This window comes from Typopeltis vanoorti, chromosome 3 (assembly GCF_054136105.1).
Source record: "Typopeltis vanoorti isolate ZY-2024b chromosome 3, IOZ_Tvanoo_1.0, whole genome shotgun sequence".
NCBI lineage: Eukaryota > Metazoa > Arthropoda > Arachnida > Uropygi > Thelyphonidae > Typopeltis > Typopeltis vanoorti.
The window spans coordinates 119,290,203-119,314,801 of record NC_143551.1 but is presented as its reverse complement, the minus strand read 5'-3'; the positions used below and the strand labels follow the sequence as shown (position 1 = coordinate 119,314,801).

At 35.6% G+C, this 24,599-nt stretch overlaps 1 protein-coding gene across 1 annotated transcript in view; it reads right to left on the bottom strand.

Annotated features, from left to right (window-relative positions):
• Positions 1–24,599, bottom strand: part of LOC150108517 (receptor-type tyrosine-protein phosphatase mu-like) — a 1,155,664-nt gene that overhangs the window by 945,075 nt on the left and 185,990 nt on the right. Inside the window, exon 7 of the mRNA XM_090415942.1 lies at positions 14,524–14,663. Coding sequence (XP_090272068.1) covers positions 14,524–14,663 — 140 coding nt within the window. The remainder of the gene's footprint in view (positions 1–14,523; positions 14,664–24,599) is intronic.

Below are 24,599 nucleotides of genomic sequence, written 5' to 3'. Positions count from 1 at the left end.
TGAGTAGGGGAGTGAGAGGCAGGTTTTTTCCGTGCAGAGTTGTGAGTGATTGGAATGCCTTGCCTGAGAGTGTGGTGTCTGCAAGGAGTTTGAATGTGTTTAAGACGCGGTATGATGAGATGTGTGTGAGATAAAAGGACCTCCTAGATGAGTCTTTGACTCCATGAGGTCTTGTTTAATAATAATAATATTTGATTTATCTATTGAGGGATCACTATAGAGTTCTTTATAAAATTCTTCTAGACTGCTTAATATTTGTTTTTGGTTCCTTATTATAGTTCCATTCTTGTCTTTTATTGCAGTTATTTGACTTTTGCCAATTGATAAATGTTTTCTTAGTATTTTCATATTTTTATCGTTTTCAATTGATTCTTTTATTTTTTTAGTGTTATAAGATCTTATTTCATTTCTCATCTTTTTCCTTATTGTTTTGCATAGTTCTGCATATTCTATTTTAGAAATTAAGTTTTTGTCTTGTTTCATACAGTATTTCGTCTCTTTTTTAGTAGTTGTAAAGTTTCCTCTGAAAGTTTATGGTTCATTGGCTGCTGAGATTATTACTTCCGTTAGGTTTCTGCTTATTTTATTTATGTTTTCTTCTTCAAATATATTTATTAAGTCTAGTTTTTGATTGAGTTTTTCTTCGTAATCCTTCTTCTTGTTTTCAATAGGTTTTAAGTCAAAACTTCTTGATTTTTTGTTATTATTATTATCTTCATTAATTTATTATCTAAGAAATTAAATTCAGCATTTTTTGTAATTCTCACATTGACTTGCTGAAAGGATGCCTGTACACTTTCCAATAGCTCTAGTTTCCCTGCCTTTGCTCTTCCACATGCTCACTAACAACAGCTTCTCCAGACAATTAATCTAAATCCATACAAGTACATCAGGCATATATATAAGTCCTTCCATCTATCAAATTCATGTAATTTCTTTTCTTTTCTTAATGCTTATAGAAGGATCAACCACACAACATGACAATAAGATAGAATAAAAGCTAAAAACATGAATTGAATTTTTGCTATTTGTACCTAATGTTCCAAAATACAGACATAGTGCTGATATATATGTTCTTGGGAATGACAATACTAGTATTAAAACATACCTTCACCTCAACAGCTTAATGGACCATTCAGGTTTAATTCAGTCATCACTAGGTTTCTCCATCAGCTCTCTCTCTCTCTCACACACACACACACATAGCTGCATCCAGTGTCTTCCTGAGGGTCTTTTCTTGTCAATTTTATTTTGTTTGATTAACCAGTCATCTGCTCTTTCAACATGACCAAACCACTAGTTTAGTCTTTTAAACAGGCTTCATAGCTCCTCATTATGTCCTCATTCACACAGTTCAGTGTTTTGATTATAAGACAGTCCAAAATTTTTTCTCAGTACTTCTCTTTGAATACCATTATTTTTTACTATTAATTTTAGTACTTTAAAAATATTCTCAACTTCAGTCTGAAATAGTTCTTCAATCGTGGGCTCTTCAACATTTTTTTCTCAACATTTTACCTCTGGTGTAAAGTTTTCTTCTGGTGGTGGTGATGATTTGTTAAGTAGTCCCTAAAAATATTGCCGGAATATTTTTTAACAATTTCTTTTTCTTGGGTAATTAAATCTCTTTGGTGTGTTAGTCAGAATTCCAGTTTGCAATTTATATAATTTTTCTTAAGAAGTATTCCACTGCATCTGAAAAAGCTCTTTGAGTTATTTGTATTATCTTCAATTGCTTAAATTAATTTTATTTCTCTGCAAGCCTAGTTAACTTTCTGCAGTGCTTATAGTTTCAGTATTTTCTGGTGATGTGTCCTCTGGAAAAATTAATTTAATGTTTTTACATTTCTTTATAGCCTCTTTACATAGATTTCTGAACCATTTGTTTTTCTTTCTGCTTGTGAACTGAAGGATTTCTACTGCACAATAAGTAATACTATTTTTTTAATTTTAGTCCATTTGTATTATGTGATTCTTTCAGGTATAACATGACTGAATAAGTGTATTTCCGGCTTTATCTTTACTGCCTATTGTCTTTGTATGTTTACATCATCACAGTGTTTGATGTTATATTGATTAGTATTTGAATTTCTTTTAACATATCTCTATTCGACAGAAAGTCTTGGCTTGAAATGTGCTATTACTATGTAATGATTGGCATTAACTATTCTGTAAGTATGGACCACTCTTATGTATGTGTTGTTCCTGTCAATTGTCTATAAATTAAAGATGCCAAGAAATTATACACTTCGTTTAATCCTTTATCCAAGTGTAAGCAAACAACGTTTGCACCTGGAGTATTTTCAGGACTGGGGGCAACTCATGGTAAAGGTGGTATGACTTCACATCACTTGCCTTAGTATCCTATAATGCAAAGAACATCTCCTTGCAGACATGTATAATGCTATGCATTATGGAAAGGGTCACTATCCAGACCAGTTTCAATCTTTGTTTAAGTAAAGGGCCTTTCTAAAAATTAGGCGATCCCCCCCCCCCCCCAGACCACTCAAAACAAGTGACCGAAGAATCGTCCAACTCAGCATTGGTTCCACTAAGTGACAGGCTCACCCTACCACTGAGCACAACCGCTCATATTCCAGGGAAAAGCATCCACCGACAAGGCCCCCACACACGCCATGCCAGAAAACACTTTCCCCTGGAGACTCAAATTGATCTCTGAAGGCAACCGGGAGCAAAATTCTGGAAGAAATTTTAAGAGAGCAAAAACTCTGCTCCCCCAGAATCAAACTACCAACTGATTTTGACCTTCATTGAGGTCTCTTCAGTGGGAGCCAGACCCAGGGGTGATGCTAAGATTGAAGTAATGTAGAAGTCATATTTTCCTATACCAGTTGCCAAAAGGTGCCACACCTTATTATTAAATTACTCTGGATTAGATAAAGGTTGTTGGAAGTTTTTTCACTTGGTTATACTAAAAATTAAATTTACCAAAAGATTATGTACTTGGTTTAATCCTTTATCCAAGTGTAAGCAAACAAAGTTTGCACCTGAAGTATTTTCAGGACTGGGGCAACTCATGGTAAAGGTAGTATGACTTCACATCACTTGTCTTAGTATCCCATAATGCAAAGCACATCTCCTTGCAGACATGTATAATGTTATGCAATATGGAGAGAGCCACTACCCAGACCGGTTTCGACCTTTATTGAGGTCTCATCAGTGGAAGCCAGACCCAGAGTGATACCAAGGTTGGAGTAATGCAGAAGTCATATTTTTCCAACAACCTTTCTCTAATCCAGAGTAATTTAATAATAAGGTGTGATACCTTTTGCTAACTGCTATAGGAAAATATCACTTCTGCATTACTTCAACCTTAGCATCACCTCTGGGTCTGGTTCCCACTGAAGAGACCTCAATAAAGGTTGAAACCGGTCGGGGTAGTGACCCTTCCCATAATGCACAGCATTATACATGCCTTCAAGGAATTGTGTTTTGCATTATGGGACACCAAGTCAAGTGATGTGAAGTCATACTACCTTTACCACGAGTTGCCCCAGTTCTGAAAATACTTCAGGCACAACCTTTGTTTGCTTACACTTGGATAAAGGATTAAACCAAGTACATAATTTCTTGGTATCTTTAATTTATAGTATAACCAAGTGAAAAAAAACTTCCAACAATCTATCATTGTCTGTTTGGCAGCTTACTGGCATTAAAGCATATAGTAAACTTAATTAAAGTAATTTATGAAAGGAAGCTGTGAGCAAGAGGGTAATGAGTTGTTTCTTTGCATAGAGGGCAGTTGAACCATGGAATGCATTACCTGATAGAGTGGTGAGAGTACGAATGGTCAATAAAAAAGTTCAAGGAGTGGTGTGATAGACTTTGTGTTTCCTAGGAAGGACCTCCCACGATGAGTCCTTCTGACTCCATGGAGACTTGAATCATAATAATAATAATTATTATTATTATAACTATATATCAATAGAGTTGTGTATTAGCCTCCAAACATAAATTGTTTCATTGTAATTAAATTTGGATAGTATCATGTTCAATGAATATCTCACAGAAAAATAATGGAATCTGGCTTCCTTCTCAATATACTTGCAAGTTCTGACAGTTGTACCATAGAGAGTCTTAATAATTCAAAATAGAGAAAAGCTTTTGCAATTAATTATTCAGACTGACAGTTTGCAAAACCATGGGTTGCTTGTAGCTTTTATGTTCATTTTAGGCAGCCTGAAAATGTTTTTATAGCATGCTAAAATCTGGCCACTCTAAGATCTTTTGATAAACCATAAAACCATTAATGTATATGTCAGTAGGTTTTATTATTTATAACATTTTAAATAAATTTTAATAATGTTTACACTGGGTGAATTGGATTCAATTACTGATTTTATAATTTCTAATATTTGAAAAGTTAAAGACAAATTCTTAGTATGATTCACAAAATTTGATGATGTTCATAAATTTAATACCAAGATAAATAAAAAGCAGTGGTTGATGTCATGTGAGAGTTGTGGTGGGACATTTTGATCTGTTGCTAGAATGGCATGTTTGTTATGAGAAAATCCAGAAAGCAGCAAACCTGAATTCATAAATATGACTGTATACAAGGTACAAAATCAGTCAGTATCATTCTGGGTCAAGAGGTGAATCATCCATAAGTTCCAGTGTACCGTTATTGAACCATGTCACTGACTGGTAATCAACAGAGGAAGATACAAATTCCAGGAGCATTAGAAATAAATGGAATGAGCTGATGGCAGTGATTGATTGATTCACTGTCTCTGAAGATTGTTGGTATCAATGAAACATGGTTGACAGAGCAGGATGTCCTGACAGGGAAGAAATTGAAGGGTAATGCATTATAGGGAAATAAATGGGGTGTTGATTATGATAAGAGATAAATTATGGCCACTCAGGAGGATAGAAAATCAGAGGGAAAATGACACTAACGGCTTTTTAGAGTATATGGTGTGAGGTAGGAGACAGGAGAGGATATTTCGATAGACTGGAAAATATATATAATTTAGAAGAATTCTAAATTCTAAATGACAGCCTGGTTGGCTGAGTGGTTAGCGTATCTGCCCTCCAGCCAAAGGGCTGTGGGTTCAAATCCCACTGTGGGAATCGATGTTTGCGATTGTCTGTGAAAGTACTAGTGGTGGTCGGCGGTAGATGGCGTTGGTGTGGATGATGAAGGTAGTTGTGGTTGGTTGAGACGGAGAGTTGTAGAGCAGATGCCCTCCCTCAATGAGTTTTTGGACTCCCTGGAGGTGTTACATAATAATAATAATATAATATGATAAATTAAGAATTTAGAATTTAGAAAATTTTGCCCTGGTGCAGCTGTCCTGATCAACTGTTAGTGATGTTATTGTGAAGTGGAAATGCCTAGGAGGATCAACAGCACAATTGTGGCCTGATAGGCCATATAAAATCACAGAGTTGGATTGCTGAGTACTGAAGCAAGTGGCACAAAAAAAAAAAATTGTCCTCAATTGAAACACTCCTTACAAAGTTCCAAAATTCCTCTGCAAGCAATGCCAGCATTGCTTGCAGAGACAACTGTTTATCAGGAGCTGAAGAGCATGGGTGTCCATGGCTGAGCAGCCAAACACAATCCTAACATCAAATGGGAAATGCCAAGCATTGGGTTGAGGAGTATAAAACTCACTGCCATTGAATTCTGGAGCAGTGGAAATGCATTCTCTGGAGTGATGAATCACACTTTGCCATCTGGCAATCTGATAGATGAGCCCAGGTCTGGTGGATACCAGGAGAATGCTACCTACCCAAATGTATTGTGCCAACTGTGATGTTTGGTGGAAGAGACATCATGGTCTGGGGCTGTATTTTTAAGGTTCAGGCTGAGTCCACAGCTGTAGTGATGGGATATCTTAACACTGTGGCCTATAATGATGTTCTAGACAAATCTGTGCTTCCAGTTTTTATGGCAACAGTTCAGTGAAAGCCCTGTCTACAAAGTGAGATTTGTGGAGGAATGGTTTGATGATATGAATGTTGAAGAACTCAACTGGCCTATACAGAGTCCTGATTTCAACTTGACTGCAAGCCAAGCCAAATCAATCAAGTGATCAACCTCATTAATACTCTTCTGGAAGAATGGAAGGAATTTCTGCAGCAGCATACCAAAATCTAGTGAAAAGCCTTCATAGAAGATTGAAAAACTGTTATAGCAGCAAAGGTGGACCAACTCCATATTAATGAATCCTTTCTTTTAGGTTTACATGGTGATCCGAATACATTTTGGAAAATTATGGAGACAAATACCGTGTTTGAGTAAAACTTTAGTTTAATATAAACCAAACTCCACACTCGACATTTTGACCTTTATATTAAGGTCATCTTCTGGAGCACATATACTATATACAGAGAAACAAGCTTCACTACAATCTACATGTTTCTCTGTATATAGTATATATGCTCAAGAAGTTGACCTTGATATAAAGGTTGAAACGTCGAGTGTGGATTTTGGTTTATATTAAACTAAAGTTTTACTCAAACACGGTAGTTTTGTTGTCTCCATAATTTTCCAAAATGTATCCATATTAATGACTTTCATACTAGAGTGAGAGTTGGGATAAGCAGTATCTGGATATTTTTTTTTATCAAATAGTGTACTTATGAAAAGGGGGAAATAAAACTGAATGTCAGATTAAAGATGAATTTCCCTGCTGAGTGCTCCAAGTAAGATTTATAGAAGTATACTTAAGAAGAGGTTAAGAAAAAGTATTGAAAAATAACTTGGAAAAGTATATGCTTGGTTCGCACCAAACAGGGATTGTCATGAATAGGTTTTCAAATTAGACAGATAGTTAAAAAAGCATTGGAATTAAACATGAATCTGTCTTTAAGTTTTGTAGATCGGGAAAAGGAATACTGACAAGGTGCGAAGAGGAAAACTATTCAAAACACTACCGTTATATAGTGTAAGTGGGAGACATTTTACTTAATGATACACTCTATATCTAAGTTGTAAGTCAACAGTTAGAAGTCAGCATCTCCTTACTGCTGACTTACAACTAGCTTCTTACTTTAAGTTGTACATCATCAGAAGCATATGAAGATGGTTTAATGAAAATCAGGTTATAAGACAATGGCTTACATGCACACTATCTCCACTTATTCATCACCTACATGAATCACATTATGAAGAAAAGTGGTATTAAACCTGTTATCAAATTGAAGATGTTAATTTCAGCTCTTTGCTATAGACAGATGTTATCCTTTTAAACAAATCCAGTGCAAATCTTCAGAATTTGATTTTTTATCTAAACGGAATAACAAATAGGAATGAAAATCAGCAAGAAAAAGAACAACTATGAAAAATAGGTAGGAACTTAAGAAACTTTAACAGCATTTTGAAATATGAACCTATAGTACAAGTGAAACACTTCAGCTATTTAGACATAATTTTTAGTGAAGATATTATTATTACGTGACACCTCCAGAGAGTTCAAAGGCTCATTGACCGAGGGCACCTACTCTACAACTCTCTCTGTCTCCACCACTCAATCCAAAACTATAATCCGTAACTACCATTATCATCATCTACATCATCATTTTCACAGACAATCAACAAACATCTGCATGGATGTTTGTGATTGTTCAAATCCACAGCAGGATTTGAACTTGCAAGCTTTTGGCTGGAGAGCAGATATGTTGACCACTCAGTGAACAAGGCTGGCAAAAAATCCATTAACTGCTAATAGACTCAAATTAACTTTTCTAAAACATACCAATAAACACAAAATATGAAAATAGATAACAGAAGTAGCAAATCTGGTATGGTGAGGAGTCAACTGAATAAATTTACATCAAATACGAGAGAAATTATTCAGAACACTGAACTAACAGTAAATTAGTTCAGATTTTCAATCTTGGGAGAAATCCTGATTTTCAATCAAGGGAGAACCAGAGGTCATCCCTGGAAACTGTATAAAGAGGGTGAGAGTAGGGGAGTGAGAGGCAGTTTTTTTTCGTGTAGAGTTGTAAATGATTGGAATACCTTGCCTGAGAGTGTGGTGTCTGCAAGGAGTTTGAGTGTGTTTAAGACACAGTATGATGAGCTGCGTGTGTGATAAAAGGACCTCCCAGATGATTCTTTGACTTCTTGAGGTCTTGGAGTAGTAATAATAATAATAGTAATAATAACAGTAGTAGTAAACAAGGCAGTGTGCAAGCCTAGTTATAACTTATGGAGCTGAGAAAGAAGTAAACAATTGCTCAAAACTGGAGAATACAGATAAGTTCTGAGAAAAATTAGGGAAGTAAACAGATGCCATCATGGAAGAATCGTACTAAAAATGAAGATATTAAGAAGAAATGTGATATTCTTAGCATTCAGGAGTAGGTAGACAGGATAATGTCAGATAGTGTGGTCGCTTACACAGAACATAGAAGAAAGATTGCAAAAAACATTAACATGACAGGAAAAACATCCAGAGGAAGGCCAAGTAGTAAGCGGATTAATGCAGTGGAAAGTGCCTTAGAAGACTAAAATACAAGAACTGACAATATTGGAATCCTAGCAATAACACACTAATTTGGATGAAAACTGTAGATAGGAAGGCAATAATGTATACTTTTCATGTATTGCTATCATAGTATACCATACATCCCTTGAGGGTACACATCTGGAATGTGATGACAACAAAAGAACTCATATATAAAACAAAGCAGTGAGGGCAATATTATTATTATTTAGGCAGGTCAGAATGGCTTTGTTAAGGGACACTTTTGTTTGAGTAATCTGGTTGCCTTTTATAACAGGATAACAAGAGTAGTGGATGAGAATAAGGCATATGCTCACATTTTATTTTATTTATTAATTTTTATTATTTGTTTATTTATTATTTTGTTTTATTATTTTATTTTGCAAAGATGGATTGCAGAGGTTGGTTGACAGGTGGAGAAGAGCGGATATGATAGAAACATTTAAATTACTAAAAGGTTTTTATAAGATTGATGCAGGAGAAATGTTTCAGCTGTGTAATAGTGATGGAAGAACAAGAGGTCATCTCTGGAAATTAAGGAAAAGTATGGTTAACAAGGGTGTGAGAACAAGGTTTTTCACCTGGAGGGTAGTGAATGAGTGGAATGCATTGCCTGACTCAGTTGTGAGTTCTTCGTCTGTACAAGTGAGAAGAAGAGATATGATAGATATTGTTTTGATAGTTTGGGTCTCCCGTGATGAGTCTACTGACTCCATGGAGATACCCATAATAATAATAATCTTTGAAGGGTGCTACATGAAAAGTTGATATTTAAGTTGCAACACATACAGGTTTGGATAGCAGGTTAGTGGAGTGGATTGGTAACTTGCTTTTTGATAGATACAAGAGCTGTATATGGAGAAGCATTATTATGGATAGGAAGGTTACAAATGGAATTCAATAATAGGGTTCAGTGCTGAGACCATTAATGTTCTATTTTTATTTCAATGATATTGTCACCAGACAATAGGGAGATATTCAGTTGTCTCAAATGATGGGGAGTATGGAAGACTATTAGTAACAGTGTTGATAAATTTGAGTGAATATGCTGTTAAAGTAGGCAAATAAATAGGTGGTATCAGCTTAATGTAGTTAAATGTAAGATGTTTCAAACTTGGGATCCTCAGATGGGATGCTTCATAATAACTTAGTGAAGTTATACTGGAAAAAATGGAGGAGCAAGAAATCTTGGGTTAATTATAGATAGAAATTTGAAGTTCAGAGGACATACTATGAAAGTTATGAAGACAGCCTAGAGAACTGCTACAAAACTGCCGGATATTGATTAGCAACTATTAATAAACTTTAGATGGTGGTTCCATTGTACAAAGCACTGATCAGATCACATCTAGATTACTGGTTTAACTTAAATTTAAAGGGAATGAAGTATCCACGAAGAAGGTGCAGAGATGGATAACAAAAATATCAGGGCTATACAGTATTGCTTATTAGAATAGACTTAGGGCATGCAAACTGTTTGTGGAATAGAAGATGAAGGAGATATATGATTAAATCATTTAAGCTATTCAAAGGTATATACCAGATTGCAACTGTAGATTTTTCATGCATCAGAATGAGGCAAAGAAACATGGACAATTGGCCATCCACGGAAGATGCAAAGGGAAGCAGTAGGTAAGTAAAATGGCAAGACATTTAGAGAGTGATAAAGCATGGAATGCATTATCCGAGAGGGTAGTGAGAGTACAAACAGTAGATAAAAGTTTAAAGAGTGGTAGGATAGACTATGTTAACTAAGGTAAACTTCTTGCAATGAGTATTAGGATTTCATGAAGTACCAAAATAAAAATAATAACAAAAATACAAAAAAAAAAAAAAATCTGCTATTGCCTTTTATTCACATAGGAGCAGGCAAAGCCATTTTAGTCATCTCTAAATTTTGGAGCATCAGGAACACTTGAACTCCACCATTAGCCAATCAGAGATAGCTGGCCCAAAACTATCTGATTTTAAACAGTATCCATTGTGGAGAGCAAGGCAGACAAATGCTGCCATCTCATGGTCCCTAACACAATATGTTATTGTCTAAAATAGTGTGCTTTACAGTCTATTTCTTTGAGTTTATGAGATGAAAAACCTGAATTTCCAGGAGGGAAAAAAGCTTACTGTGCCAGAGATTGACAAACTCAGGAAACAGCCAAAGAGGGATTAGAAAAAGTTTTTCTAGTCAATGACAAGAATTGAAATTAGAGCATCTTTCTTCAGGTGGCCTAGTGCTATGGATTCAAACACCCTTTCAACAGAGCTACACAGCCCTAAAATACAAACAAATAGAATACATTCTGAGAAAGAAGTTAAATATAGAAAAACAGCTGGAATATACAAAATATATAAAAATGCAAAAATCTGGAGGAAGAGAAATAATCTTTCAAAGTAACTAAACTAAAAAAAGTGCTTTTAGAAAACACTAAAAATGCACTTATGCACTATAGAAAAAAAACAAATACCAGATAAACTGGGAAGAATACTACAGTGGCAATTTAAAAACGATTATAATAGATCCAAATAATTACAGAGGGATTAATCTATTATCAACTAACTTGAAAATCTGTCAAAACTTACTTAAAAAATTATGAATTATATGATAAACAAAGTTTTTGCTCTAGAAGATCATGCTGAGATGTGATATTTGCAGTAAAACAAAACCATAGAAAAATCAATAGAGTATAAAACTCCAGTTTCTATATGTTTTGGCGATTATATAGAGGCATTTGATGGTATTAAATTCCAAAATATTTTTAATATACTAGAGAAAGAAAAATTAAATCACAAATATGAAAGCTTATCAATGATATTTAGCAAATAATTAATATATAATAAGGGATTACAATAATTAAACACAAAAAAATAAAATAAAAATGAAAATAGAATTAGTTATTCAGTAAGTCTGCTACAATTCATTATTTAATTAGATGAAATAATGACAGAACTGAAAGATAAGTAAAAGGATACAAAAATTAATAATAATATAGAAAATTTGATCTACTATGCTGATGACATAATGGTAGCAGACACAGAAGTAATTTACAAAGAGAAGTATTCACTTTTCAACAGATTACAGAAAAATATATAGAAAAATCAACAGAAAACCAAAATGCTTGTAATTAGTACACAATCAACCAGAAATAAACAGAAGTTAGAAATAAATGGAAAAATAATAAAACAAGTGATGAAGTTTAAATACTTAGAAATTCAGATTAGCTCAGAATATATAACAGTAAATGAAGTAAAAGTTTAGGCACTTACGACTAACATGATTTCTGGATTTTTAAAGAGAAAAATATTTTTTTATTGTTTTCTTGGCATCTCCATCCAGTCAAAGGCTTAACAAGGAAAGCCCAAAACTAACCATTATTCACATAATACCTATTAGACTTTTCCAGGCACTTATTCACTAAAGAAGCTCTCATCACCACCTTTGGCAACTCCATCAATTCACCACTCTGTAAGCAAAAAATCTAGTCTAAACATCCTCGATAACCCACTCTTACACAATTTCCAGAAGTGATCCCTTGTCCTCTCCCTCTTTCTATGTACTGAAAAAATATTTTGGTATTAATCTTATAAAATCCCTTTAATAACTTACATCTTTCAAGCATGCCCGCCTCTTTTTTACTACTCAGCCAGTCTTCATAACCCATAGAGCTGAGAATGGTCCACTATAGGCAACATTTGCAGTTAAAAATAGGCAACTGTAATTAATGCAAGAAGAGAAAACTGTTCATAGTTGATAGGATGAGTTTATGATAAAGAGTGAAGTTTTTGACTTTTCAACAATGATTAATTTTTAGAAAGTTTTTAAACTTTTTTTTTTCTCAAATAAATGAAAGTACAGTCAACACACTATAAAAAATTACTAAATTCTATATTCTAAAAACATCTAAAGATCATATAAAAGTTATCAAGGAGATTATTTAAAAAGTATCGATATCAACACCCTATTGAACAAAAAACATAAGAATAAAATGCAAATGAGGAAGAGAGGTCCAAAAGTCTTTTAATGAAGGCTATAAACATTTCAAACTTCACTTTAAAAATTTATATAGTAATATTTCTGATAATAAGATAGAATATATGTGGATGGAAAGAAAAATGATATTATTATTATTATCATTAACACCAGACCCCAATGGAATCAAAAGACTTGTGGGAGGCACACACACACACTCTTACACACAAAGCCCATCAAACTGTGCTTTAAACTCCTTCAAGTATTCATATTCAAAGAACCTGCTAATCGTGTCTATGCTTAAACCCTCCTTAGACAGTTTAGTGATGACCCATTCTTCTACATGCCTCTCCCATTCTATGAAAAATTTCTTCTACAATAATATCTGACATTCCAAAGAACAGTTAACACATTAGTCAGTATTATCTGGACCATTCTAATATATCCTCATCACCATGAAAATTAGAAAACCAAATCTGTTTATATCAGGCCTGATCAAGGCCTTACACAATGAAACTATAACCTCTTTATTTCTTTACATTGTCTTCCACATCATTGCCATAATCTGATGTAATGACTTCACAGCATGTACAATGTGACCTTCGAAATTCGGATCCTTGTCGATCATCACTCTCAGATCTCCCTGTCTCCACAACTACCTACAAAATTTCTTCCCCAAGTGTATACTTTACTTCCCAATGTTGACTATCAAATTTCAGAACCTTACACTTTGCAACATTAAAGTGTTGCAAAGGCACACACACACACATGCTTACCCATTCATACAATCTATTACAGTCTTTCTGTAAGAGATTGATATTATGGCCTTCCTGAAAGCCATAATATCTACTTGATTCCTCATTACTCCACCAGTTTTACATCATCTACCAACACCTGTTATATCTTCAGTTACATCCATCCCAATATTATTAATACACAAGTTAATTAATAATGGCCCCAAAATAGACCACTAGTGACTTTCCTCTTACGAGGTACTGCACCCGCATACAAAACTTCCTGGTACACCTGATACTTCATGACATGAGATAGAATTTATTAAAATTTTTAGCTAATAAAGCCACTTCACAGTAGCACAATATAAATTTGAATTTATGAAAATTATAAGGAGTTACAACACTAAGTGTTAACTATTATTGTATGGAAAACTGTCTGATTATTAATAGGAGCTGGATCTTTAAGCTAAAGACTACCCAAAAAAGAATTATATCATAATGCTGCAAGTAAAAGAAACAATGAGTATGAAAGAATAACTCTGGTGAATGCAGATGGATGGTATGCACGTGCAAAAGAGAGATCCAAAACAAGGTTTACTAAATTTATTTCAATTCTAGAATGTGGGAATATGAGGACAGAGTAAGGGAACGCAAATTGCACAGCCTTGGGAAAAGAAGGAGAGGACGATATGATTGATATGATATGTATAAGTTGCTGAGGAATTATTACCAGATTAATGTGGAGATTATTCATACAGCAGAGGAGACAAGGGCAAAATAAGAATCCATCTCTGAAATCTGCATAAGGAGTGTGTGTGAGCAAGGGAGTGAGGAGAAGATTCTTTGCATGTCGAGTGATCAATGAATGGAATGCATTGGCTAAGAGTGTGGTGAGTGTGTAAACTGTGAATAGGTTCAAGGCATAGCTTAATGATCTTCTTATGTGAGAGTGTATATCTTCTGTGATGTGTCTTTTGACTCCATGGAGGTCTGATAATAATAATGATAGTTTCTTCGGTATGTGGGTATTTCTATATTTTTGCGGTAATTAATGCATAGTAATAAATACATCTAAAAGGAGTGTGCTGTGCTGCATGATTTGAATGAATATATCTAGTCATGAAAACATTGTATATAATCAATACATAAAAATTTTTATTTTCTTTCTCTTGGGTAAAAGTATAAAATACAAGAAAATAATTTCTTGTAAAGTATTATTTGCATTATGATCTAGCAGAAAAGAAAAATTAAATAAATGAAAATATAAAAGAAACTTCTTACAGGTATAATAATATAATATAATCTTAACAGTTCAATTAAGTAAAAAATACTCAACATATATTTGGCAGGATGCTCCTCTCCATCTATTTTCACATCCTCTGTTACATTCACCAGTAATTCTATTGCAAGCTTTATTTCCATTAGCACAATGGCAAGGTTGTTTGCAATCTGCTCCATACATACCAGGCTCACAATCTATAAAAAAAATAATAATAGTGATACCAAAATTCAGCATATTATTAAAGCTTACATAACCAGTAAAATCATAATTCCAACAAATCAATATTCTCAATTAGAAAATGCTAATGTTTACAAATGATAACACCTTCTTTTAAAACTTTTAAGTGAATGCTGATGATGGACATACAGGGCATCCATTATTAGAATTCCAAGTTTTAAAATGATATACATGCACAAGTCAGGTCACTTAAGATTCTTGGAAATGAGGAAATGGTGAAGAGGATTCAGAGGCAAGTGACCAAGATAGTGAGTGGCCTGTGGAATGCTCCCTACAATTACAGACTGAAAAGTTTATGGGATTACAGAAATAACTTTATACAAATCTGTCTTACCATTTAATATTGTTTCCATATCTGGGGTAGTGACCTTAAGAGATCCTAACAACTCGCTTTCACAGAGGGTGCAGGCCCAGTTGGCCAAATGTTTAGCATACATGCTCTCCAACCAACAAGTCATGGGTTCGAATCCCACTGTGGATATGGATGTTTGTAATTGTCTTACTTTGTGTACTGTTATAACCTTTGATATGGCACAGGATGACCTTTGCTGTTGTTGCACCATTAAAACCATAAATCATCATCACCAGACAGTATTCAGTTTCTGCTACTTGCATCTTTCTACAAATACTTCCACTTTTTTTTATATATTTATATTCATTCCATGCATGAGAGGTTGAAGGACCTATAAGCACATCAGAGCTATGTCTGGGGTGCATACAGTTGAGGAGTCAGAAGTTTATTCACATTTTTCTGAAGAGTTATAGGTTGTAGCTGTTTGGAAATACTTCTGGCAGTAGACTGTTCCAGAAGACAGAGGTAGATGGAATGAAAGAGGAAGAAAAGCAGGTTCAGTGTGTTCGCACTTGCACAGTTGTTCAGTGGAGCAATGACCATTGAAGAACATACAGAATAGACAAAGAGCTGAAACACTGTGTTTGTCAGATAGAGATTAAAGGTAACTTGTAAGAGAAGGATCATCTATGAGCCAAATGGCTCTTTCCTGGACAGTGTGAAGAATTTTAGAGAAGTTTTAAGTTCTTCACATGTGAGAAGTTTTCTAAGCATGGGCAGATTTGGGATTTGTATATTGTCAAGAGTTGCTCTGATGCAAAATAGCATCTTGAACATAAGAGAATGCCTAGTTTTATGAATGTTAAAAAAGCTATTGTTGAGATGTGTTTGTTTCAGGAGAGGCTGGAGGTGAATGTTAGTCCAAACAGAGAGGGGAAATCTGGTCTCATCTGGTGATCTGTGTGTTACTGAGGGTTAGAGAATGCGAGCTGAGATTTCTTTGTGAGCAAAGAGGCAAGACTGTGTTTTGGTAGAACTGACCAGGACCTGATTGCCCTTGCCCCATTGAAGTATAGTATGTAGATCTGCGTTTAAGGCGTTAGTTGTAAATGATCTTTTATGCATCGGGATATCTGTACACTGCATGGTTTGTCAAAATGAGCAGGATGAATGAAAGGTACTATTGTTTGCAAAGCTGTGAATGGAATGAGTGGTGATTGAGAGTAGGTCATTTATGTGTATGAGAAAGAGAGATAGGTGATAGGACAGAGCCCTGAGATACTCCTGCACTAGGGGGTGAAGCTCGAAGAGAGAAAGCCATTCACCACTACGACACATAGTGAACAACTAGAGAGGAAGCTAGTAACCCAATTACAAAGAGTTGCAAGTAGACCAGAGGGTGGCAGTTTGTTTAACAGGTCTTGATGCTGGACATGATCAAAAGCTCTGGAAATGTCAAGAGCAACACAACAAGTTTTGCCTAACCTCTCCATTCCACATGTCCAGTGGTGGATAATGTAAGCTAAGAAATCAGTAGTGGATCAGGAATGGCAAAATCTATACTGATTGTCACTGATTAATTGATGGGCATCTAGGTAGTGGAAAAGTTAGCTATTGTTGACTTTCTCCATTATTTTGGAGAGGACCAAGGTGGTGGCAGTTGGTTGGTAGTTTGAGGGTAGACTTCAGTCATGGCTTTGTTTGGAATAGGCTGGATATGAGATGGCCTCCACAGCTGGAATAAGTACCTACTATGTATAATAGTTTGCAGAGATGATATAGAATGGGTATTAGTTTGGGAGCACAATGTTTGCGGGACCAAATGAGAGATGCCATCAGAACCAGGGGACTTTTTTGTGTCCAAGTTATTTAGTAATTTTCCAATGTCTTTTTGTCGAAAAACTACAGGAAGCATACAGTGCTTGGATTCCAGTATGGTAGGAGACAATTTCCCTTGATCATCAATGCAGAAGTTGAATGAAAAGAATGATGCTAGGAGATGCAAGTGAGACGTTGCACCCAACAGCCTTAGCAAGGAACCAGAAGGTATGGCTTCCTTTGGACAGGAGGCAGGTTTTCTACTGTTGGCCTTTGTGAAATCGGATTTGGATCTGCTGATGACTGCTTTGCATTTTCTGTGTGCTTTGGTATAGGCAAGGTTTGAAGCTAGAATTCTTGTGCAAGTCTCCTCCAGAGTAAGCTGAATTTTTTTCTTTGACTGCTCTGATACAATTCCTGTTTAACTGGGACTTGGAAAAGCAGATAAGGATATTGAGTAGAATGGGGAATGAAGGCCTTCATGCAGGTGAAGATAATTTCTGTAACTCATTCGGAACAGGTGTTAGGGTCTGATGAGCTGAAGCAATAATCTGACCAAAGAAAAAAAGAAGCTGAAGTTCTGAGGGTCATCCCATTTGACATATTTGAAGTGTCAGAGGATATGCAGCAGAAAGTATCTTGACGAAGGGTGTTCTCTGAAAGAGGAGAGTTGTACCAGATTGTGGTCTGAGTTGCCAAGAGCAGAGGTGACTTCTATGGAGTATTTGAAGGAAGATCTGGTTAAAAAAAGATCCAAAGTGAGTGAGTCGGGTTAACAGGAATTCGTGTGGATAGATGAGTGATTTGCAACGGGTCATTACTAATGGCAAAGATTTCTGCCTCTCTTCCAACTTGGTCAGTGGTGTTGGAAAAAGGGGACCAAATGGAATTATGGACATTCAAGTCATTGGACAGTTTGATTGTAGATGGTAAAGTTTCATAGAGAGGAATGTGAAGAGGTCTGAATAGTTGTCAGAGCTTGGAGAACAATAAATGCAGCACATGAATATTACTAGATGGGCCAAGGAAACCTTGATCCAGAGGAGGTTGAAATCAGGGGATTTTAAATTAGCTTCTCTCTCTCTGTCTCTCTTTCTTTTTCCAGCATGCATCTGATCTTACAAAAGCACAGGTGCCAAACTTTTGGCAAAAGGAAGGTATGTAGTGTGTAATCTGAACATCAGAGGTAATTAGTAGTGGATGTATAGATGCTATTTGGGTTTCTGTCAAGAGTACAAGGTCTGGTCTGGATGACTGTAAGTGATAGTGAATGTCGTTTATGTTAGTGTTAATGCTGCAGATGTTAGTGAATTGGATGTTAAAGTGAGATTTTAATGTGGAGATTCTGGCATGATTTGTATGAAGTAATTGATTGTGTTGTGTGTTTTTTTATTGGAATTCATTTATCAGAGAGATTCCTTTTGATTGCAGTTTCACTGTCATTGTTTGTAAGGTTCATCATTCATGGTTAGACAGAAGGATGGGGACATACAGTGAGAGAAGACAGACTTTTGGACATGGCATCCATACAGAGAGTGACCAGTCTCCTTGCCATCACGTAACCTCAACATGATAATGATATGATAAGCCTTTTTCATGTCATGTTTGTATGTCACCTTTTTTTGAAACGTTTTGAAACTCAGGGGCTACCCTGAGTGTCAAGTCTTCAAAATTTGAGTCATCAGAATTCAAGGAGAACCGGCCTACCAGTCCGGAACTCGGGGGATTGGCTGCCGTAGGCATCAGGGGGAGCCCCCCCCCTTTCGAGTCTTCAAATTTTGAGTCATCAGAAGTCAAGAACCGGCCTACTAGTCTGGAACTGGGGGGGGGGGGGGGGGGGAATAGGCGCCGGGGGGGCAGAACCCCCTTTTCGAGTCTTCAAAAATCGAGTCATCGGAATTCAAAGAGAACCGCCATACCAGTCCGGAACTCGGGGGGTGCCAGGGGGGGAGCCCCCTTTTGAAGACTCGACACTCAGGGTAGTCCCTGAGTGTGGAGCATCAAAATTCAAGGAGAACCGGCACCCAACCCCCAATACAGGGGGTTGGGCACTGTAGCCCCTAGTATATATATATATATATATATATATATATATATATTAGGGTTACCAAGTAATTTCATAAACTTGGTTATTTTACTCCTAATCCCAAGTAAGCAAACAGTTAAGTTTGCGCCTGAAACGTAGTTCAAGTCTAAAGGTGGTGCAACAATCTTATTTTAGGAGTAAAATAACCAAGTTTATAATATACATTATTCCCAAGGTAAAAAAACTTATTTACATATATATATATATATATATATATATATATATACACAGTTATACCAACACCCTCACACATTGTGGATACTGAATTAAAATCATTTGATCATTTCATATACAGTTATACCGACTGCGTGTGCATGTGTGTGTGTGTGTGTGTGTGTGTGTGTGTGCATATTTATACTAACATCCCATGTGTTGAGGATACTGAAACAAAAGCATGAAATCACCTAGTATATCCAATATCCTCTTCAGACGAGCTTAACAAAAGCTTTGAGGTTGTCAATATTAATGTTACCAGAACAAAATGGAAAAAAAATGCTGGGGAATAAGGGGTAAAAAATTACTATTATCATGTATATTTATTATCATTATTATTACCATGTGATTCCATGGAGTCAGAGGACTCATGGTGGGGAGGTTCATACTCTCTCATGCAAAAAAGATCATTGAACCATTCCTTAAACCCATTCACAGTTTCTGTATCACCACACTTTTAAGCAATCATGCCACTCAACAATCAAACTCCATGCAAAGAACCTGCTTCTCATTTCCTTACTCACACCATCCTTATACAGCTTCCAGGAATGGCCTTTTGCTCTACCCTTGTCTCCTTCTACTCTATGAAGAACCTGCTACACATTAAACTGATAACAGCCCCTCACCTACTTATATGTCTCAATCATATCCTCTTTCCATTCACAAGGCTCTGAAAGTTGCATTCCCTCAATCTCTCCTCATACCTGACATGCTATAGACCTAACAGTGACTTAGTAAACCTTCTCTGGACCCTCTCCATTTCATCCTCATCTCCTTGAAAACCAAGTGATTAAATCTGCACACAGTAATCCACATGGCCTGATCAAAACCTTATACAGGAGAACCATAACCTCTTTGCTACATGTCAATGTCCTCCTCATTATTACCATAATCTGTTGTGATGTTCTTACAATTTTAGAAACGTGACTCATAAACTTGAAGTCTCTGTCCACTATCACACCTGAATCACTCATCTCTTCGACAGCTTTCAAAATTTCTCCCTTAACTGTATACTCTGCATCCCAACCTTGCAAACCAAATTTCAAGACCGTGCACTTTGCATCATTAAACTGATAGCTTCACTAATTGACCACTCATGTGATCTTTTCAGATCCTCCTGCAAGGCCACAACATCTGCATCTACTTCTCATAGCTGTTCTTAATTTTGCATCGTTGGCAAAGAACTGCACGTCTCCAGTTAAGTAGATCCCAATGTTATTAACATACAAGTTAAACAATAATGGCCCCAAAACAGATACCTATGGCACTCCACTAATGACCTTCCTCTTTTGGGATATCACTCTTCCATACACAATCTGCTGATACCTGGCTGACAGTTAATCAGCTATTCAATGACTACTATGTTGTCTAATCCCATCTGTTTCAATTTAGTTACCAGATTGTAATGTGGCAGTCTATCAAAGGCTTTTGAAAAATCCAAATACACCACTGTACATGCATCTCCTTTATGCAGTGAATTTGTCACATTGTTGAAATATGTAAGTAGATTGCTAAAGCATGACCTCTCCCCCTAACAAACCCATGCTTACCATCATAAAGAATGCTGTCATTATCAACAAATTTTTCTGAATCTTAGTCCTCTTCTCTAACATATTAACAAAAAATCCAGACACACATATCAGCCTATAATTCATAGCCTCTGCCATATCATCATCAAATATGAATGTTCTCAGCATTTTGTACTGAACAATAGAGGATGATCATTCAACTGACAACATATTTATCATATAGAATATTAAAATCCTTAACACTCCTTGCATTATCAACACACTTTGGTAAGGCGTTGAATTTACTGACAATTCTCCATGTAAAAAATCTACTCCTCACACCCCTCTTCACCACACTTTTACATAACTTCCAGAAATGACCTCTTGTTCTTCCCCTCTCACCTTTTTATAATCCCCTCTGGATTAATCTGATAAAATCCTGTCACTAACTTAAATGTCTCTATCATATCACCTCTTTTCCTCCTATCCACCAAACTCTGTAATCCACATTTCTTCAATCTCTCTCTCTCTCTCCATAGCTAGCATTCCATGCAATCTTGTTATCTGATATCATCATAGTTTATTCACAATATGATACAATGTGAAAAGGGAAAAAGATTTACATTAAAAATAAAAAAATGCAAATTATGTTCTTCCAAGTCTCTTTATCTTGAGCTAACTGGTAGATGTCAAATGGAGTTTAACAGTTCAGTCTATTGATGGTTTCACATATGAATTGCCAAAATTGTTTGTATGGTCTTCCTTTACTGCAATCACAGTAGAGAAAGACCATGCAATGACAGAATACAAAATATTTAATTATTTTAACATGACTGCGTAATGGCATAGGTATTTTAATTAAATATTTTGTATTCTGTCATTGCATGGTCTTTCTCTACTGTGATTGCAGTAAAGGAAGACCATACAAACAATTTTGGCAATTCATATGTGAAACCATCAATAGACTGAACTGTTAAACTCCATTTGACATCTACCAGTTAGCTCAAGATAAAGAGACTTGGAAGAACATAATTTGCATTTTTTTATTTTTAATGTAAATCTTTTTCCCTTTTCACATTGTATCATATTGTGAATAAACTATGATGATGATGATTCTGTCACTGATCACTGTCATCTTCTCTTTGATCCGAGAAAATCAATTTTACCATGTAATCTGTGTAAAATTAGTTTGTAATCTGTGCAGAAAGCATATGTTGTTATTTTGTATCTCAAGATGTTTTCGCATAATGCCATATTGATTAGTGTTTTTATGTGGTTTAATTAATATTTTACTTGCAATTATCTAGCTTGTTGTGCATGTACTTTATGTGGCTATTCCAATTTAGATTAAAATCAAGGCCCAAGTGTCAACTCCTATGCTAACTTGAAAGACTCATCTAATAAATGACTGAAAGTATGGATTCCATCAGTGTTGAGCAACAGGGGATCTACTAACCTATGTCACCCATCTCTAGACAAAACACTATGGAAAGGTTTGGCAAATCTCAAGTGATTGCTCTTGATATTTCCAAGGATTTTGACCAAGTTTGGCACAAAGGTCTATTAAGTAAACTGCCATCATTTGGTCTGTCCCCTGACTTCTGCAATTGGGTAGCCAGCTTTCTGGCCAGACACTCGCTTCAAGTGATGGTGGATGGCTCCTTATCTTCTGTCTATACAACTAATGCTGGGGTCTCACAACATTCTATTCTTTTGTCCACTCTCTTCCTTCTCACATAAACAATCTACTCCAGCTGGCTGAAAGGGTATAGTTATGGGTTGCTTTCAGAATCTTAGTTATTTTATTTTATCCTGTGGGATTTTATAAGTTTGTCTCTTGTAGCTCTGTTTAAAAGTCATACTATGATGAGAAAAGATTGTGGCACAGGTGTTTTTTTTTTTAATGATAAACAAAATTGGATATCTGTTGGTTCAAATGGGAATGCCAATTTATGGCTTAATTCAGCTACCATGTCTCTTAAATGTTCAGCTGATGATATAGTTTCTAGAGAGGCATCTATAGGGAGTTTATGCTGTTGTTGGTTTAAAAGATCTTTCTGCAGTTTTAAGGCTTACAGTTTCTGGGGCAGTTCAGCTAAATCTAATTAAAATTTCCAAGAAATTACATTCTTGTTTAATCTTTTTCCAGGTGTAAGCAAACAAACTTTGTAGGTATACAGGCCTGAAAGAGAATATGCTTTACATTATGGGATACCAAGGTAATTAATGTCATTAGCTCCTATATCCTAGTTGTGAAGATACTTCATGTGCAAACTTTGTTTGATTTTACTTGGAGAAAAGATTAAATAAGAACATCATTTCTTGGCAAGTTTAATTTCAGCTATAATCAAGTGGAAAGAAAATCTTGAATTAAACTGTGCTGTCTATACATTAGTACCTTGATGTTATTTTAATTTCTCTTAATAGTCAGCAGGAGTTCTTCTACAGCATCACTGTTAATGCTTAATCAAGTCTTCATATTTATTAATTTTTTGTAATGTGTGTGTGTGGTCTAAATTCAAATAAATTCAATATGGACAGTAAAAATGGGCTCAACTGTGTTTATGTTATTATACTCTACATCTTGCATTTCCCTTGCTGTTGTTAGCTGTGCTGGTTGTTGTTGTTGCTGTTTGCCTCCTGCTGTTGAAGGCTGTGTTTATTGTTCCCCTTCCCCCTGCTGAGGAGGGCTGTGTCACTTTGTTTCCCCTCCTGTGGAGAGGCTTTGACTCATCACATTTTGCATTTGATTTGCATTGCCATGCAGCTTTGGAAAGGCCTAAACAGAGAAAGTTCAGAGATCTCAGCCACCTCCTACATTTTATGTGATTTTGTTCCCCCAACAGATCATCCTGGCATTTACAGCACTTCATGATTCCTCCAGCTTTGGTAATCCTGATATGATTGCTATGATGATGACTTCATTTGTTCTTGTGTCACTTGTTAACTGATGTTTGTTCAAACTTTGAATGCTTATAATTTAGATGCTATTTAACAGATAATGGTGATTTTTACATCAATGTGTTTGGTCAACGAGTGGAACCAAATGATACACTTTCAAATTAATTCAAATGTCAAAAAAAACATCTTAACACTCAAGGAATGGAAGCTTTCATGAAAGCATACTTACAACCATGTGTTACATTCAAGAATAATAATAATAAATAATAATAATAATAATCTTCTATTTAATCAAGATCCTTACATACTATACGAGGGTGGTCTGTAAAGCTCTCTGCCTTGACCATAGATGGCAACACTATCTGCAAGATTTTTTTTTTCCAAGTTGGTACATCTGTCATAAGCATCCATGTGAAATTGCAAGTCATTGTAACAAGTAGTTTGTTTTATACAGTTGTTTGAAGCAAAAGTGTTGTCTGTATCCCTTGAAATGGATAAAATTGAATATGATGCACTCATAAAATTCTTTGTAAAAGAAGGTTTAACAGCAAAAGAAATTCATTTGAAGTTCATAAAAGTTATGGGCACTCTTCTCCTTCGTTTTTGATAATTAAGAAATGGGCTGCAGAGTTTAAACATGAATCACATTGATCATCTTCAAGGCTGTACCAGCCTTGAAGATGATCAATGTGAAGGATGTCAAAAAAAGTGTAACAACACCAGAAATCATTGATCAAGTGCACGATTTGGTAATGGATGACCAGCAAGTCAAAGTGTGTGAAATTGCTGAGACTATAGGCATTTCGAAAGAATGAATAGGATATATTTTGCATAAAGAATTGCAAACGAAAAAGCTTTGTGCAAGATGGGTACCATGCTTGCTCATAGCAGATCAAAAACACACTTGCATAAAAATCTCTGAACAGTGCTTGGAGCGTTTTAACAAGAATAAAACTGATTTTGTGCATTGATTTATTACTGTGGATGAGACTAGGATTGACCATTACACACCAGAATCCAAACAGCAGTCAAAACAGTGGACAGAAGTCGGTTGTTCAGTGCCAAAGAAGACAAA